The 16,877-nt window shown below is 64.5% G+C and overlaps 1 protein-coding gene across 3 annotated transcripts in view; it reads left to right on the top strand.

Annotated features, from left to right (window-relative positions):
• PRKCZ (protein kinase C zeta) overlaps positions 1 to 16,877 on the top strand; it is a 57,972-nt gene that overhangs the window by 9,992 nt on the left and 31,103 nt on the right. Inside the window, exon 1 of one of the 3 annotated variants that reach the window (XM_036307595.1) lies at positions 2,567 to 2,930. The exons of the other annotated variants lie outside the window; for them this stretch is intronic. Within the exon in view, the coding sequence (XP_036163488.1) occupies positions 2,921 to 2,930 (10 nt within the window). The 5' untranslated portion in view covers positions 2,567 to 2,920. Of the gene's footprint in view, positions 1 to 2,566; positions 2,931 to 16,877 lie in introns of those variants that run through there. 3 annotated transcript variants of the gene reach the window in all.

Raw genomic sequence — 16,877 nt, 5'->3', positions numbered from 1 at the left:
GGAGACAGTGTCAGGACGGAGCTGGGTCACGTGAGGGGAAAACGCAGGCGGCACCTCCTGTCTCTAGTTTGTTGGGTGTTTTTACCGCGAAAGCGTTTTCAGTGTCGTCGGATGCGTTTCATCCAGTCGACACGATCGTGTGGTTTTTCCTGTGCCCGTGAGTGTGGAATGTTCCGCCTGCCACTCGTGTGTCGGGAGCCGCCCCCTGGGTGAGCGTGTGACCCTCTCCTGTGTGTGACACCCCCCCCCACCCCCGCGTGCGGCTGGTCCTGTGGGGCCTGGTGTCCGTGTGCACAGGGCGGGTCTGCAGTTCTCCTGTGTTTCCGTCTGGCTTTGGTGCCCGGACCTGCTGGCCTCCTAGAGTGAGTGTGTTCTCCCCTCCTCGTGTCGGAAACGTTGGAGGAGGGTTCGTATTAGTTCTTTAAATGTCGGGTCCAGAACTTTTTTTAAAAAAATACATATTTTTATTGATTTCAGGGAGGAAGGGAGAGGGAGAGAGGAACATGCGTGATGAGAGAGAACCATGGATCGACCGCCTCCTGCGCGCCCCTCACTGGGGATCGAACCCGCAGAGGGCCTGTGCCCCGATCGGGGGTCGAACCGTGACCTCCCGGCTCCCAGGTGGATGCTCAGCCCTGAGCCCCGCGGCCGGCGAGAGCTTTCCTTCATGGGAAGAGTGCTGTCTGCTGCGCCCCCCGCCACGCGACCCCGACCCCGACACTTGTGTTTCGTGAAAGGTTCACGGGACTTTGAATGTGACAGCCCGGCCTCGGGTCCGGTTCGTGGCTACGTCGCCGTCTCCCGTTTATTTATAAAAAAAAAGTTCCGTGCTTTCGACGCGTGTCCATCTGTGCTGTGTGTTTATTTATTCACACGTGAAGGCCAGGAGTTGTTCTCTTTCTTTTAAATTGTTTTTCCTGTTTCCCGTCATGACGGCTGAGTGTGTGCTCCACGTGGGCGACGTGGGTGACGTGGGCGACGTCGGTGCTTATGCGGGTGGGGTCCGACTTACAGCGATTACGTCGCTGTGGGAACGGGTCTCGGCCGTCGCCCGAGGGCCTGCTGTGCTGTTCGATTTTATTCAGCCGATCGAAGGGCCGGTGGATGGGAGGCCCCGGTCGCCCGCGTTTCCCGGTGAAGGGCACGTGGGGCCTCCTGGAGGTGCCTCCGGGCGTCGCTCACAGATCACAGTGTCCGGTGGGTGAAGGGCTGTCGCCCGGCTGCCCGAGCCGGAGGAGGCCGCACGCGACTCCAGGCCGGGAGCCGCTGGGAGCGGAGTTTGAGCCCAGAGCTCGGGCCAGGGCCTGTGCTTTGAACACAAACGGTCGATTTGTGAGCCGGACGCCTGCTCCTCACCCACGGGAGGGGGTTCCAGCTGGGACGCCCCCCAGGCCTCTGCCCGCAACGCCAGCTGGTGTGTGGCAGCCGTGGGCACGGAAGGGCCCGTCACTTCCCGAGTCCCCAGGGCGACGCCTGCATTTGGAGGGACACGGGCTGGGGCTTGACGGGGGCCTGGGTTTGGGGGATACGCGGGTGTCCATCGAGGCTAAGGGTCTGCTCTGGGCGCTTCTTGGCCGACAGGCAGCACGTGAGGTCCTGCGTGGGGCCAGGCTGGCGGGGGTGTGATCGCAGCCTGACACCCATTCTCACCTCCTCATGTGGGGGCACCTCTTGCTGCCCTTCCCGTGCCCCCCACCCCAGAGCAGCGAAAACCTCAAAAGGCCCCTGACCGGGGTTTGACCGGACCTGTGGCCTCTCCCCTCCCCTGGTCCCCTGGCCAGGGCACCCGGCCCCACCCCTCAAGCATCCTTGTTGGGTCAGAGGTCTCTTGCACTTGGGCGGCCGCTGTGTCCCTGCATCCTGGCCGGAGGTTCCAGCCGGCTGGGCTCCGTCCCCTTGGCCGCTGCATGCGTGGCTCTCGGAGGCCGAGCCACCCCCTTTCGGCCGCTGCCCGCTGCCCGCTGCCCGCTGCCCTGCTTGGAGGACGGAGGACGGGGCCAGGACGCCTGGATGCAGAGATGCTGTGTCCATGTGACGTCAGCTCCTGATATCCAGGCCGTGTTTTCGTTGGTGCCTCGGCTGCCGGCTCCAGCTTCCCAGGGGAGCCGGGTACCACCCGGGCCTGGAGACACGAGGAGGCAGGGATGTGAGGCGGGGGCGCCGGCCTGCTTCTCAGTAGCCTCCCTGCCGGGAGCCGGCCGCCTGCTGTGGGGTCCAGGGGACAGGCAGCCCCCCTGAAAGGGCAGGAAAATGCCTGCCTTCGTGCCCCGAGGAGCATAAAGGCGCCTGGGCGGGGGGAGGCGGAGGAGGAGGAGGAGGAGGAGGAGGAGGAGGAGGAGGACGAAGACGGGTGAGTACTGAGCATCGCTGCCCTCAGCCCGGCCCCGCAGGCCGTGTGCTCGCGGGAGAGCGGGTTCCGGCCTCCTGGCTGCACAGATGTTCCTGGCACCGGCCAGCGCCGGGCGGGCGGGCGGGCGGGCGGGTGTGGGGGGGAGCGAGGCCCTTGTTTGCGAGGCTGACGGATGAGCCGGCAGCGAGCGGGGCTGATGCAGGGGCTGCGGCGGCGAAGGCCCCCCCCAGCGGGGTTCGTGCGGGGGCCTGTCCGCGGCTGCGGCTCCGGGAATAACCGGATCTTCACCTGAGCCGCAGGGTGGCGGCCCTGCTGTCCGCGGTGGCCGAGGGCGTCTGCCGAGGGCGTCTGCGTGGCTGGCTCCTCGCCGGGGGAGCTGCGGGCGCCGTCCGGCTGCAGCAGGAGCGAGAGCAGCGAGGAGGCACCTGCTCCCGCCGCCGCGTCCGGCTCCGGTTGGCACCGACGACAGCGCGTGGCCCGTGTTGACGTGCGCCGGCTGCTGGGCTCTGCCGGTCCTGGTCGGTCCTGGTCGGTCCTGGTCGGTCCTGGCCGGGGTGATGCCGCTCTGAGATGGTTGGAGGTAGACGCCGTGCGAGGGGCGTCGCGGCGGGAGGTGGGCTGTGGGTGCTGTGCTGACGTCCATTTTACAAGGTGTTTTTCTGTGAAAACAAACAGGCAGCCCCCCCCCCCCCGCCCCAGGCTGGCGGGGGCCGGGCGGCCGGGCGAGGGGGCTGGGGAGGGGCACCCCTCATGTGCCTGGTGCTCGGGAGCCTGGGGGTGCAGGGGTGTGGGGCTGCCCCTCCCCCAGCAGCTGAAGGGCCAGCCCTGCAGACCCGGGTCGCCGGGCGGCTGCTTGTGTTGGGCCTTGAATTGGGGGATGTGGGCTGAGGGGCGCCGGGCTGAGGGGCGCCGGGCAGGGGAGCCGGCCTCGCGTGCGTGAGCAGCCGAGAGATTCGCTGTGTCATGGTTTCCTCGGGACGACGGGGCGTCTCGGCCTCCTTCTCTCGGGTGCCCACACGCTGGCCGTGCACAGCTGATGGGAACCCGCAGAGCACAGATGTGCTGCCTGGGGGACCCCGAGCAGGGCCAGGGGGACCCAGAGGAGGATGGGGGACCCAGGGCAGGATGAGGGGCCCAGGCTGGGGCAGGGGACCCAGAGCGGGTCATGGGGGGGACCCAGAGGAGGATGGGGGACCCAGAGGAGGATGGGAGGACGGGAAACCTAAGCCGGGACAGGGGGACCCAGAGCAGGACCCCGACTGGGTCTAGTCAGAGCCGGGAACAGGGGACAGGCTGGAGCAGCACCCCTTCTGGAAAGAAGCACCCCCCTTCTCTGATGCCGGCCGAGGGGCTGTGGCTGCCTGTCCCCTGCACCGTGTCCCAGTCCGACCCGTGTGGGTTCGCCGTAGCCCCGTCTCAGCTGCCAGCCACCGGCCAGGCGCCGCCGCCGCGTTCGGAGCTGCCGGCAGTTACGTAAGGAGTCGTGTGTGTTTGCCCGGCTCCGCACTCAGGCTCCCCTTCCCGGCTCCCCCGGCCGCCGGCTGCCTGTGTCTCAGGCCCCCTCTTCGCCGGACGGAGCAGCCAAGACCCCCAGCCAGTCCCGACAGGGCGTGCCCAGTGGATGCCACCCCTGGCCACCCTGCTGTCCGGTGGGGACCCCAGCGGAGACCCCCGTCTCATGAACTCCCTCTCACGTGGTGGAGGTGAGGCTGGGTCCCGTCCGCTGGGCAGTCCCGGTCCCCTGGGCGAGCTGAGCCGGGGAGGCCTCACCGACAGGAGGATCGGTCTCGGGTCTCAGGCCCTGGCCTCCGGCCTCTGCTGAGGATCAAAGACTCAGGCAGCGGCTGTCTCCTTTCCTGACCTGGAGCGTGGACTCCGATGGGCGGGGGGCTGTCCTGGGGGTGGGCCACACGCCTGGTCCGTCGGGGAGAAACCGTCCTCCCGGTCCGACGTTTGCACCCACAGGACAGAGAACGTCCCCTTTCTGTGCTTCGTGGGGAAGGACGCGTCAGCCCGGCCGGCGGGTCTGCGCCGCCTGCTTGGTCCCCGCTGCCTCAGGGCCTTGGCACGTTCCCTCTGCTCCACCCCGGGGCCTGGACGACGCAGGCCTTCGTCGTGTTTGCTGCTTCACGGCAGGGGCAGCAAAGGCTTCGTCCAAAATGAGCCATCCAACCGGCCGCTCCTCGGACGTGTTTTTGGTGGTGAGGCCATGGCGACACCCGCCGGGCTGTTTGTCCCTGGACACAGCGGTTTGTTCCTAGGACTTTCCTGAGTTCGTCGAGTTGGGCACCTCGTTGAAGACTGGCTTCCCTTCCCTGTCGCCTCCCGGCTGATCCAGCCCCATTGCGACCCTCCCAGGCGGCCGAACTGGGAGCCGGGGGTCTGCCATTTCCCCGTGCAGAGTCGGGAGGGGTGGGCGTGCCACGCGAGCACACGTCCTGCCTTGGTACTTGTGTCCAAGGAGACAGACGCGGAGGCCGGTTCAACTTCATTTTATTCCTCACTCGTTTATTATGCGAGTAAGAGGTTGTAGCCTTGTCCTGTGCACCAAAGGGTTGCAGGTTCGATTCCCGGCGGGGGGGCGGGGGCTTGGCGCCTGTTGATGTCTCTCTCTCTCTCTCTCTCTCTCTCTCTCTCTCTCTCTCTCTCTCTCTCTAAGTCAGTCAGTCCCTGGGTGAGGATTGGAGTAAAAATGAATGAATGAATGAATGAAGAGGTGGTACTCGTGAAGCCAGTGGGTGGAGGAGGCCGGATTTTACATTTCACTGAATAATTTGGTGGCTTGAATGGGTCTGGTCTTTTTAAAGTTTGCTTTTTATGATGTTTGATGATGTCTCTTCTGTGGGAAGTTTAAAAAGGTTTGATTTGCAGCAGGATGGAGCCTGCCTGGTTTCCTGAGGGAGGCCTCCCCTGAGCGTAGGCGGTCAGCACCCACCCCTTGCCCGGCCACGGCTCCGGCAGCCCCCGGCCGCCCTCCCGCCTCTGTCTGCTCATCTGTGAAATGGGCTGTCGGAGGGCAGATGTGGTCACGTGAGCGTGACAGGCGGGGCGGCCGTCCTGGTCCGGAAGCTGCTGTTACCGCCAGAGGCTGGCGTGTGGAGTTTGCATGGGACGTTGTTTTCATATTTTGAATGTAATTTTGAGTTTGGTGTGTTTATCTTTTAGGGCAGTGGTTCTCAACCTTCCTAACGCCACGACCTTTAATACAGTTCCTCATGTTGTGGGGACCCCCAACCATACCGTTATTTTTGTTGCTACTTCATCACTGTAACGTTGCTACTGTCATGCATCGTCATGTAAATATCTGATACGCAGGATGTATTTTCATGGTTACAAATTGAACACAATTAAAGCACAGTGATTAATCACAAAAACAATATGTAATTATAATTGTGTTTTCCGATGGTCTTAGGCGACCCCTGTGAAAGGGTCGTTCGACCCCCAAAGGGGTTGTGACCCACAGGTTGAGAACCGCTGTTTTAGGGCCTTAACTAGCCCATGTGGTTTAAAAGAGAACAGGGGGTTCCCCCCCCCCCCCGGGCTCACGTCTTAGCAGCTTCTCAGCGTTGGTTTCCAGATTTCTGAGTAACACATTCACGCCACTGTTTCCAGACTTTTCCGTTTGGGACGTGACGTGGTCCCCTCATCGCGGGACGTGTCCCCTCGGGCCCCCCGCCCCCCGCCTCCCGCAGGGTCAGCTCCTGTTGACTGTGCAGTCGCTGCGCGTTCTCAGGGTCATGCTTTCCTCGCTTAGAGTTTCTGGAGTCCTGTCTCCGATTTGACCGTCATCTTCCCAGCAGACAGGGGCCCCTCGGTGCCTGGGACGCCCCTCCTGTGACCTGGGCCCCCGATCACTCCTCTGCCGGCTCCCCCGCGTCCTGAGCCCCCAGCCACCTGGGCCCGAGCTCCAGGGCAGAGCCCGCAGGACCGGGAGGACCCGGGCGGGGAGGTCGGCCTCCCCTCGCGTGGGCGGCGCTTCGGCGGCACAGGGCTGCGTTTTCGGTCGGTTTGCATCCACAGGAAGCTGCGGAGAGGCCCGGGGTCCGCCCCCCCGCCAAGCCGGTCCGCCCTGGGTCCTGGTATTATCGAGCTGGGCTTCCCTTGGCGGGGGCGGGGGGCGGGGGGGGGGCGTTTTGTTTTAACAAAAATGTCCCGGTTGCATTCCGGTGCTCTGTGGCGTCTGTGAAGGGATGACGAGGATGCGGCGTTGCTCTGAGGCATCGCGGACTCGCGGTGTTAACGGTGTTAACGGTGTTACGGGCACGGTTGCCCCTCCCGGGCTGCGCCGTGACGCTCACACAGAGCCCGGTGCGGGGACTCCGAGTGCACACATGCTCACACGCGTGGCACGGCGTGTCCTCAGACCATCAGCCTGGCCTCTAGCGGTGACTGTCCGGGTCCTGCCCGTGGTCCCCAGGCCGGCCAGCGACAGGGCCAGACCCCACCTCTGCCGCCACCCCCTTGGCCAACACGCTTTGTTCATTGTGTCTGTTCTTTGTCACGTGGAGATGCTCGGAGCTGTGCCGGCCGGAGACGGTGCTCCGAGCGCAGGACCAGGGCGAGGCCGGTGGCCGTAGCGGCCCCGCACCCCCTCCTGGTGGGACCGCACCCCGGGGGGCTGGGCCAGACCCCAGATCGCTGCTGGGCCATAGTCAGCCCTTGACCAGGGTCAGTCGGCATCGCCGTGAGGAAGGGCCGCCCCTCCCCTCTGTCGTTGCCGGTTCGAGGCCCACGCTCTCCACGTGTGGCAGGCGGGGCCCTGTCAGCGGCTCCCAGCGCATTAAGGATTTACTGAGTTTGCTGGGGGGCGTCGGTTATCGGGCCGCGTAGGTTCACGTGGACGGTTCTGTGACTCGCCACCTGGGGATCGCCTCCCGCGTGCTGTGCCGAGTCTCCCCCTTTCTGAGGATCCCCGGGTTCTGGCTCAGGGGCTCCAGGACCGCGCGTGCCCTGGGTCCCCCGCGCGTGCCCTCCGGCTCCTCCGGGGGAGAAGGGCACTTGGGAACCAGGGCCCTGGGCGCTCAGGTCCTGGGGACCAGCCAGACCCTCAGCTCTGCCCCCTTCCTCCCCTCTGGGTGCCGGTCCCGTTCCGCCTGCCTGTCACTCCCACCGACCAGGACGGGCAGGCCAGCGGGTCTCCCTGTTCCTTGGTCCCGACTGCGTCTGCGCAGGTGGGGTGGGGACGGTGGGCACGTGTCCAGGCGTGAAGGTGGGCGCTGCCCTCCGGGGGTTCACTTGGGTTTATCTGTTTCTGCTTGCGTTCCGCCTTAGGGCATTTTCTCCACCCTTCTCGGTTGTGTTTTACGTGTGGGCTGTGAGGCATTTACGTGACTCCAACATAGCGACAGGGGGAGACTCCTGCCTCTGCAGCCGCCCCCGCCTCCTGCCCCCCCATGCGCTCAGGTCGGTCCGTGCGGCTCAGCCTTCCTGAGCTGCGTCTTGATCCGCGAGGTACGTGCGCCTTCACTCCTTGCTGCCTGAGGGGAGCCTGTGTTACCCTCTTCTACTTCCTTACACTCACCTTTTTTAAAAATAAGTTTTTATTGATTTCAGAGAGGAAGGGAGAGGGAGGGGGAGGGGGAGAGAAACATCCATGATGAGAGAATCATTGATTCGCTGCCTCCTGCACGCCCCACACTGGGGATCGAGCCCACGACCCGGGCCTGTGCCCTGACCGGGAATCGAACCGTGACCTCCTGGTTCCTAGGTCGACGGTCAACCCCTGAGCCAACCGGCCAGGCTCATCTACCTTTTAAAGGTGTGGATGTGGCTACATATTCACCCTGAGAACAAACCAGGGTGAATGTCGCTTTTTACAGCTCAGCGGCCTCAGCGGCAGCATGAAATCCAGGAAAACAACGTTAGCGAGACTCACCGTTCGATGACCCTGTAACGCCTTCTCGCCAGCGTCTTCCAGCTGCAAACGCTTTGCCGGCTCCTGGGGCAGGGCTGCAGTGTTCGCTGCAGAGGAACCTCCGAGACCATTGCCTCGGTTTCCCTGTGGTTGTCAGAGTTCACCTTCCTTGGCCGTTTAGAACATCCTCTTCTCCCGGCCTCACACGTGGTGACGGTCGCGTCACACACGGTTCTAGGATATTCTTCAGCGTGGGAGGCCTCGCCGTCGGCCCCCTGCGTCCTGGGGGGCACAGGTGTGAGGGGCTGCCCGGCGGCCGGCACAGGTGTGAGGGGCTGCCCGGCGGCCGGCACGCGGTGGCTGCCTGGACAGGGGCTTGAAGGCGCCTTTGTTCTGACAGCACGGCCCTTGTGAATAGTGGCTTTCTCTACCTGCGGGGGGGGGGGGGGGGGGGGGTGCCTGCCTCAGACCCCGTCCGCTCTCCTTTCGGATGCTCCCCTGCCTGTGACCTCAGCAATGTGACCTCAGGAAGGTCACAGCTGGTCCTCCTCTCCCCGCCCCAGGCCCCGCCTCCCTGCCCCAGGCCCCGCCCCTGGCCTGGTGACCCCGCCCCTGCAGGCTGAAGAAGCCTGTAAACAGCCCCCAGGGGCCACAGGGTGGGGGTCCTACCCTCCAGTCACCTCCGTCCCTGCCCCTCTGCCACTCATCCCCGCCCTCTCTCTGGTCAGCAGGCCCCTCACGCCCTAGCCCTGCCTCTGCCGGGACAGCCCCTCCCCATGGCCTCTTCTCTCCCCTCCATCCCGGGAGGCTCTGCTTGGGGGTGCCACCCCTACATGAAGGCTCCCCCTCACTTATCCTCTCTCGGCTCCCAGGCTGGGGGACCCCGAGTGTGGCCTCTGAGGGTGGCCCACCCCCCTGACCTCGGGCGTGTCCTGGGCATTGACTGCACGTCCTTCAGGGAGGACGGCCCTTCCTGACAGTGATGGAGCCTCACCCAGGGGCCTCCCAGGGGCCCGGTGGGTCAGTCAGGGCGGGCGGCAGCAGCCTGGCCACGTGGTGTCCCGCTGCCACCTGGGTCAGGCTGCGGAGTCCAGGCCAGCCCGGGAGTCACATGTGCCGCTCGCCGGCCACCAGGGCCTCGCACTGCGTCTGGGAAGGAGCCGCAGGGACAGGAGGCTGCAGGCAGCTCCGGAGAAAGGACTTTGCTCTTCGCATTGGAAGCAGCGTCTCTGGTTGTAAAGTGACAACAGGAAGCCTGGACGGGCGGTGACCGGTCAGGAAGCTCGGACTCGCCTGGTGCTCCCGGGAGAGCGGCTGCTCTGTCGCCTGTGGCCTCGTGTGCTTCTTAATACGAGGGAGAAATTAGCACATTAACACCAGATCAGATGCCGCTCCTCCCAATGTCGGCGCCAGGTCCGGGTTCTGTCCGGGTGGTGGGTCCGGGAACTTGCCAGCCTCTCCCCGGCCCGGGCAGCTTGTCCCCAGGTCGCCAGCCTCTCCCCAGCCCGGGCAGCTTGTCCCCAGGTCCCCAGCCTCTCCCCGGCCCAGGCAGCGTGTCCCCTGGTCTCCGGCCTCTCCCCGTCCGGGCAGCATGTCCCCAGGTCGCCAGCCTCTCCCCAGCCCGGGCAGCTTGTCCCCAGGTCACCAGCCTCTCCCCATCCGGGCAGCATGTCCCCAGGTCGCCAGCCTCTCCCCAGCCCGGGCAGCGTGCCCCCAGGTCGCCAGCCTCTCCCCGGTCCGGGCAGCTTGTCCCCAGATCGCCAGCCTCTCCCTGGTCCGGGCAGCGTGTCCCCAGGTCGCCAGCCTCTCCCCAGCCCAGGAAGCATGTCCCCAGGTCCGTGGCCTCTCCCCGGCCCGGGCAGCTTGTCCCCTGGTCCCTGGCCTCCCTCGGCCCGGGCAGCGTACCCCTCAATTCCGTGCTGTGTTACCAGGCCCGGCCCCGCTGCACACAGCGCCCCAGGTGGTGGGGGGTGTTTCCTGGCCCTGTCGCGCCCCCCCCCCCCCCCCCCCCCCGGTGCAGAACCCCAGAACAACACTCTGTCCAGGACTAGAAATAAACACTTTACCATTTAAACGTCTCTGACCGGGAGGCCCTCACGGTAGGTGGGGTCCTTGTCCGCTGGGACACGGGGTGCCACACGAACCCCTGCGCCCACCTCTCAGCTCAGGACTGACAGTGGGCGGAGTGTGAGTGACCTGGGAGGACCCGCTGACCCCAGGGGTGTGGCCAGAGCGCTGTGCTCCGGGGCCCTGTGCCCCGTGTCCAGAACTTTCCATCTTCCCAAATGGAAACTGTCCCCATCACACTCACCCCACCTCCCCCAGGCCTGCACCACCGTCCACTCTGTCTCTGGACCCGACTCCAGGGCCCCCTGGGGGTGGAGTCACAGCCTCTGTCCTTCTGAGCCTGGCTCATGTCACCTCACGGAGCCCGGCGTCCCCGAGGCCCCGCCCCAGAGCAGGTGTCGGATCCCCTCCGAAGGCTGAAGGAGCCCTCATTGTGCGAAATAGCACATTTGTGTGTATGTGGGTTTTTGTTGTTGTTAATTCTCACATGAGGGTATTTTTTCCATTGCTTTTCAGAGAGAGTGGAAGGGAGAGGGAGAGGGAGAGGGAGGGAGAGAGGGAGAAAGGGAGAGAGAGAGAGAGAGAAACACATCGACTGGTTGCCTCCCACATGAGCCCTGACCAGGGCCGGGGATCGAGCCTGCACCCAAGGCCTGTGGCCTTGACCAGAATCAAAGCCGGGACCCTTCGGTCCACGGGCCGGCGTTCTAGCCACCGAGCCACGCCCGCCAGGGCTGAGCTTTGGGATTTTACAGAGACGGCGGGGCCAGGAGGCCGTGGGTGATGTAGGGTGTCACTTCCTGAGCCTCACCTGTTCCTGGGAGCGAACAGAACCGGCAGGGTTCACTCGGGGCCTTAGCTGGTCTGTGTGCGAAGGGAGTTTGGACACTTAGTTATTTCTGGGCCTGAGGGACGGGCTGTCTGAGGCCTGGTGTCCAGGTCAGTGGGCAATGAGGCCTGGGGAGGTGGCTCCCACGCGGAGGCCAGATGTGCTTGCCCGACCCTGGCTTTTCCTCCAGCAGAGATAGGGGTGGGGGGCTGGGGGAGAGGGGACGGGGGTGTAAGGGAGGGGTCCACTCTGACCTCAGTCTCGCTCAGACCTGGGTGCCGGGAGCCCTCCGTGCCGGGAGCCCCGGGTGCCGGGAGCCCTCCGTGCCGGGAGCCCCGGGTGTCGGGAGCCCTCCGTGCCGGGAGCCCTGGGTGCCAGGAACCTCCCTGGCATGCGGGCTGCGTTCTGCAGCGTTTGGGGGAAGAGCAGCCAGAAAGGCCGATGAGCTAACGTCGTGCAGAGCTGGCTGCGTGAGCTGTCACGGGTGGGTGCTGGCAGTGCTGGTGCCGAGTGTGTCCTTTGAGGTCACCGAGCACCGTGCTGACTGAGGGACTGGGCCCATGTGCCCCAAGGGGGTCAGCTGCCAGCCCTTCCCAGAGGCTGGGGCGGGGGGGATGGCTTGGGGCGCAGCGAGGAGCAGGCCAGGGAGCAGGCGGGGCTCTGCCTCCTGGCGTCAGTGGCTCCTGCTCGTCCAGCTGACCAAGGTTCCGCTCTCCAGGCGGACGTCCAGGTCTCCCCCGCCCTGGCCCTCCCTGACCTGTGTGTGGGGGCCGTGGTGTCCCAGGGCCTGGGGGGGATTGGGATGCACCCAGTCTGGGGGGGCGGTGAGGTGGACTTTGGGGAGATGGCTGAGCCAGTGGCACAGGCTGCCCCCCCCCATCAGGAGCTGGTGGTCTGAGAAAGTTTGTGCCTCGTGGGCCTGGCTCTGTGTACAAAGCAGGACAGGTGTGCACAGTGGACAGGTGTATATGGTGGGACAGCATGCACGTGGGGCAGGTGTGCACGGAGGGGCAGGTGTGCATAGCAGGATAGGTGTGCACGGAGAGGTAGGTGTGCATGGAGGGGCAGGTGTGCACTACAGGGAAGGTGTGCACGGAGGAGCAGGTGTGCACGGAGGGGCAGGTGTGCATAGCAGGATAGGTGTGCACGGAGGGGCAGGTGTGCACGGAGGGGCAGGTGTGCATAGCAGGATAGGTGTGCACGGAGGGGCAGGTGTGCACGGAGGGGCAGGTGTGCATAGCAGGATAGGTGTGCACGGAGGGGCAGGTGTGCACGGAGGGGCAGGTGTGCCGGCTCCTGCAGGTGGCACTCGGCCTGTGGGAGCCACGCCGCCGCTGCCCTTTCGGGAGCTGAGGGCTGTGCTGGGCGGCGGTGGGGGCTCTGCTCTCACAGCCGCTCCTGCCCGGAGGCCTCTGTCCGGGTGACTGTGAAGCAGGTTTTCACCTCGGAGCCTCCCCGGCCGAACCCACACCCGGCGACAGAGCCCGGGTGCCCTGCCTCTCGGAGACGCCCAGCCAGCCGCCTGCCCCCTTGCGACCGGCTCAGAGGCGCCTGCACTTGGGCCTAATGACACACCACCCGTCTCTGGGCTGTGATTTGGGCTACAGGGGGAGAGGGGGGCGGCTCGTCGGGAGAAGTGGGTCCTGGAGCCACACAACTCGGGGTCACCTGGCAGCCTCGCCATCTCCCCTCAGAACGCGCAGTCGCCCTCCCACCCCCACATGCAGCCTTGCAGCAGGAGAGCTGTTTCACCGTCCGAGGCTGGTCTCGGTGTGGCATCGGGAGTTTCCCTCCTCGGGCCCTGCCACCCGTCCGTCCGCCCATCCCTCCCTTCCACGCCCACCAGTGGCGGCCGCCGAGGGCGCAGACGCGCACAGACGGGCAATTTAAAGCTCCAGGTCGCAATTAGTGTGTGTGGCCGTCACCGCGGAGCCGGGGGCAAGGCTGGCTGGGGCAGGTGTGGCGCCCTGTGAGGGGGAGCTGGAGGACGGGATGCCTGGCTGAGGAAGGCGCGGGTGGGGTCCTCCAGGTATGGGCGCAGCCGTGCCAGGCCCTGGGGTGGACCGGGGGCTGGTGAGAGGCCGGGAGAGCCTTCGGAGGCCGGAGCTGCCGGGGGGCCGGGCCCTGGCTGCGTGTTTGTGAGCCTTTGTGCTCACTCAGGGACAGCGAATCCCGGGGGCCTGTCTCCTGTCCCCGTGATTGGACACCATTGTCCGCGTCTGTTACGCGAGGAGCAGAGCTATTTCGAACTAGAGTTTCAAAGCACAGCCGACCCCTCGCTGCCCAACTCCGTCCGCTGCGCCTGAGTTTTCTCTGCGGTCCCAGCGCTGGTTTTGCTGAAACTTCCAGAATCTGCCGCGTGAAGAGCACGCACGCCTGGCCGAGCCCTCTCGCTGGGGAGGCTGGTGGGCCCCTGCCCTCCTCCAGGGGGGCCCTGGGCCCCGGGCACGTGCGACCCCTTCCCCTCCTCCCCTCGGATCTTGTCCTGAACCCACGCCTGCTCCTGGGGGGGGGGGGGGGGCGCGGATGCTCGTTGACTCGTTCTTGTTTTAGTTTGTTTCCTCACTCGTTCACCGCGGGGCCAGGCAGCTTCAGCGGGGCCTGGCCGTGTCGCCACCAGCTGTGGCCCAGGAACAGGCTTTGGGTTCCTCGTGCCGCGTCAATTCCCGTAAAACCAGGGCCAGCGGTGCCCCGAGTGGCGGGAGCCCCTTCCCTGCTCCCTGCTGCTCCTTGCCCAGCAGTGGCCACCAGGCCCCTCCTGCGTGTCCGTCATCCCCAGGACAGGGCCCGGGAGGGAGACCCGTCAGGGACGCCAGCCTGCGCCTCCGCCGGCCCCTGGTACTTGTGCTCTGCGTGTGCACGTGTGCGTGTGTGTGCGTGCGTGTGTGTGCGTGCGTGCGTGTGTGTGTTTTTTCCTACCCACGGTTACCCTCGCTCTGTGGCTCCGCTACTTGGAGGTTAAGGATCCAATGGGCTTTGGAATACAGAGCTGACCAGGAGTCCAGGCATCACCATGGTCTCACCAGCCGGCAGCCCTGCCTTAAACAGGGGACGGTGCTGCCTCCTCGGGGACTTTGGGGGGAGGAAAAGGTTCAGTGCATCCTGGTCTGGAACAGCATCGCTGCACAGCGGACCCAGCGTGGTGTGGACCAGACACACGGTGGGTGCGGACTAGACACACGGTGGGTGCGGACTAGACACACGGTGGGTGTGGAGTAGACACACAGTGGGTGTGGACTAGACACACAGTGGGTGCGGACTAGACACACAGTGGGTGCGGACTAGACACACGGTGGGTGCGGACTAGACACACGGTGGGTGCGGACTAGACACACGGTGGGTGCGGACTAGACACACGGTGGGTGCGGACTAGACACACGGTGGGTGTGGAGTAGACACACGGTGGGTGTGAAGTAGACACAGTGGGTGTGGAGTAGACACACGGTGGGTGCGGACGAGACACACGGTGGGTGCGGACGAGACACACGGTGGGTGCGGAGTAGACACACGGTGGGTGTGGAGTAGACACACGGTGGGTGCGGAGTAGACACACGGTGGGTGCGGACTAGACACACGGTGGGTGCGGACTAGACACACAGTGGGTGTGGAGTAGACACACGGTGGGTGCGGAGTAGACACACGGTGGGTGCGGACTAGACACACGGTGGGTGCGGACTAGACACACGGTGGGTGCGGACTAGACACACAGTGGGTGGGGACTAGACACACGGTGGGTGCGGAGTAGACACACGGTGGGTGTGAAGTAGACACAGTGGGTGTGGAGTAGACACACGGTGGGTGTGAAGTAGACACAGTGGGTGTGGAGTAGACACACGGTGGGTGCGGACTAGACACACGGTGGGTGCGGACTAGACACACGGTGGGTGCGGACTAGACACACGGTGGGTGTGAAGTAGACACAGTGGGTGTGGAGTAGACACACGGTGGGTGTGGACGAGACACACGGTGGGTGCGGACGAGACACACGGTGGGTGCGGAGTAGACACACGGTGGGTGCGGACTAGACACACGGTGGGTGCGGACTAGACACACGGTGGGTGCGGAGTAGACACACGGTGGGTGCGGACGAGACACACGGTGGGTGCGGAGTAGACACACGGTGGGTGCGGACGAGACACACGGTGGGTGCGGACGAGACACAGTGGGTGCGGAGTAGACACATAGCAGAGATACACAGTAAATATAAATAGGTACACAGTTGATAGAGTATCCTCTATCTATACTAATAATAGAGGAATGTGCAAATTGGCTGGGTCGCTGTCACCTAACAACCAGTCAGGATGGGGGCGGGGCCGCAGCGGAGAACTCTCAGCACGCCTGCTCCGGGGGTCCGAAGAGCGTGAAGAGGAAGGGAGAGCAGAGAGGCAGTTAGGGGATCAGGCCAGGAGGGGAGAGCAGAGAGGCAGTTAGGGGATTAGGCCAGGAGGGGAGAGCAGAGAGGGCCATCAGGCCGGCAGGGGAGCAGTTAGGGGCATCAGGCAGACAGGCAGGTGAGTGGTTAGGAGCCAGTGGTTCCATATTGCGAGAGGGATCCCAGATTGGAGAGGGTGCAGCCGGGCTGGGGGACCCTCCCCCCAACCCTGTGTACGAATTTCATGCACTGGGCCTCTAGTCTATATAATAAAAGCCTAAGCCAGTGGTCGCCAACCTTTCGGACCTCATGGACCACCAGTGATCCACTGGTAAGCGACCATTACGGTGGAACAACCAGAACGACCAGTCACTAGGATGCGCACTGACCACCAGGAAGCAGACGCTCAATGCAGGAGCTGCCCCCTGATGGTCAGTGCACTCCCACAGGGGGAGCGCCGCTCAGCCAGAAGCCGGGCTCACGGCTGCTAGTACAGCAGTGGTGGTGGGAGCCTCTCCCGCCTCTGTGGCAGCGCTAAGGAGCAGCCAGCCAAGCGGTAAGGAGCCGTGAGCAGGTGGGCGGTAAGGAGCGAGGGTCCCGCTCCCCTAAGCCGGCAGGCGGACGTCCCCCGAGGGGTCCCCAACTGTGAGAGGGTGCAGGCCGGGCTGAGGGACCCCCCCCCGCCCCCACATGAATTTTGTGCACCGGGCCTCTAGCCTCTGGTGGTAGATATGATAGGTGTTCAGTGGATACAGAATAGACACATAGTGGCCACTGAGCTGCTACGTAAGTTACCGGGTGGATGCATAGTAGGAGGCGCACGCGGGAGGACTCACCAGCATCCGTCCGTCCGTCCATCCGTCCGTCCGGGACCAGTCCCTGTCTGAGGGATGTTTGTCAGAGGGAGGGCAGTGGGTGGGGTTTGGGAAAACGCCCGGTTTCCTTTCCTCTTTCCTCGTTTCCTCTGGCGCAGACGGAGGGCCACTCCTGTCGTGGGTGGAGGGGCGTGGCTTCTGTGTGGGCCCGGGCGCCGTCCTCACCGGGACCCCAGCTCCAGGCCTTTCCTGCAGCCTCATCGCCCTCCCCCAGCTCCGTCCTAAGTCCTGGCCAACCTGTACCCCAGGCCCAGGCAGGGCATCGTCCATAAATATTGCAGCAAAGGTTCTAGACGGCACGCGCCCCATAACAGCACTCTCACCGGAGCCGTCGTGTTTTTACTTTGCTTTTTTATTGCGGCCAGTGATACGGGTGACCCCTACGCCCCCCCCAATTGTCACTTTAAATGTTGCCAAATGGGTAGCGAGGATTCCAGTGTCCCCGACTGTCTCATTTTTTATTTATTTATTTTTTAATATATTTTATCGATTTTTTTACAGAGAGGAAGGGAGAGGGATAGTCAGAAACA

The sequence above is a fragment of the Myotis myotis genome, unplaced genomic scaffold (assembly GCF_014108235.1).
Source record: "Myotis myotis isolate mMyoMyo1 unplaced genomic scaffold, mMyoMyo1.p scaffold_m19_p_48, whole genome shotgun sequence".
NCBI classification, from domain to species: domain Eukaryota; kingdom Metazoa; phylum Chordata; class Mammalia; order Chiroptera; family Vespertilionidae; genus Myotis; species Myotis myotis.
This window is presented reverse-complemented; position numbering and strand designations above follow the sequence as displayed.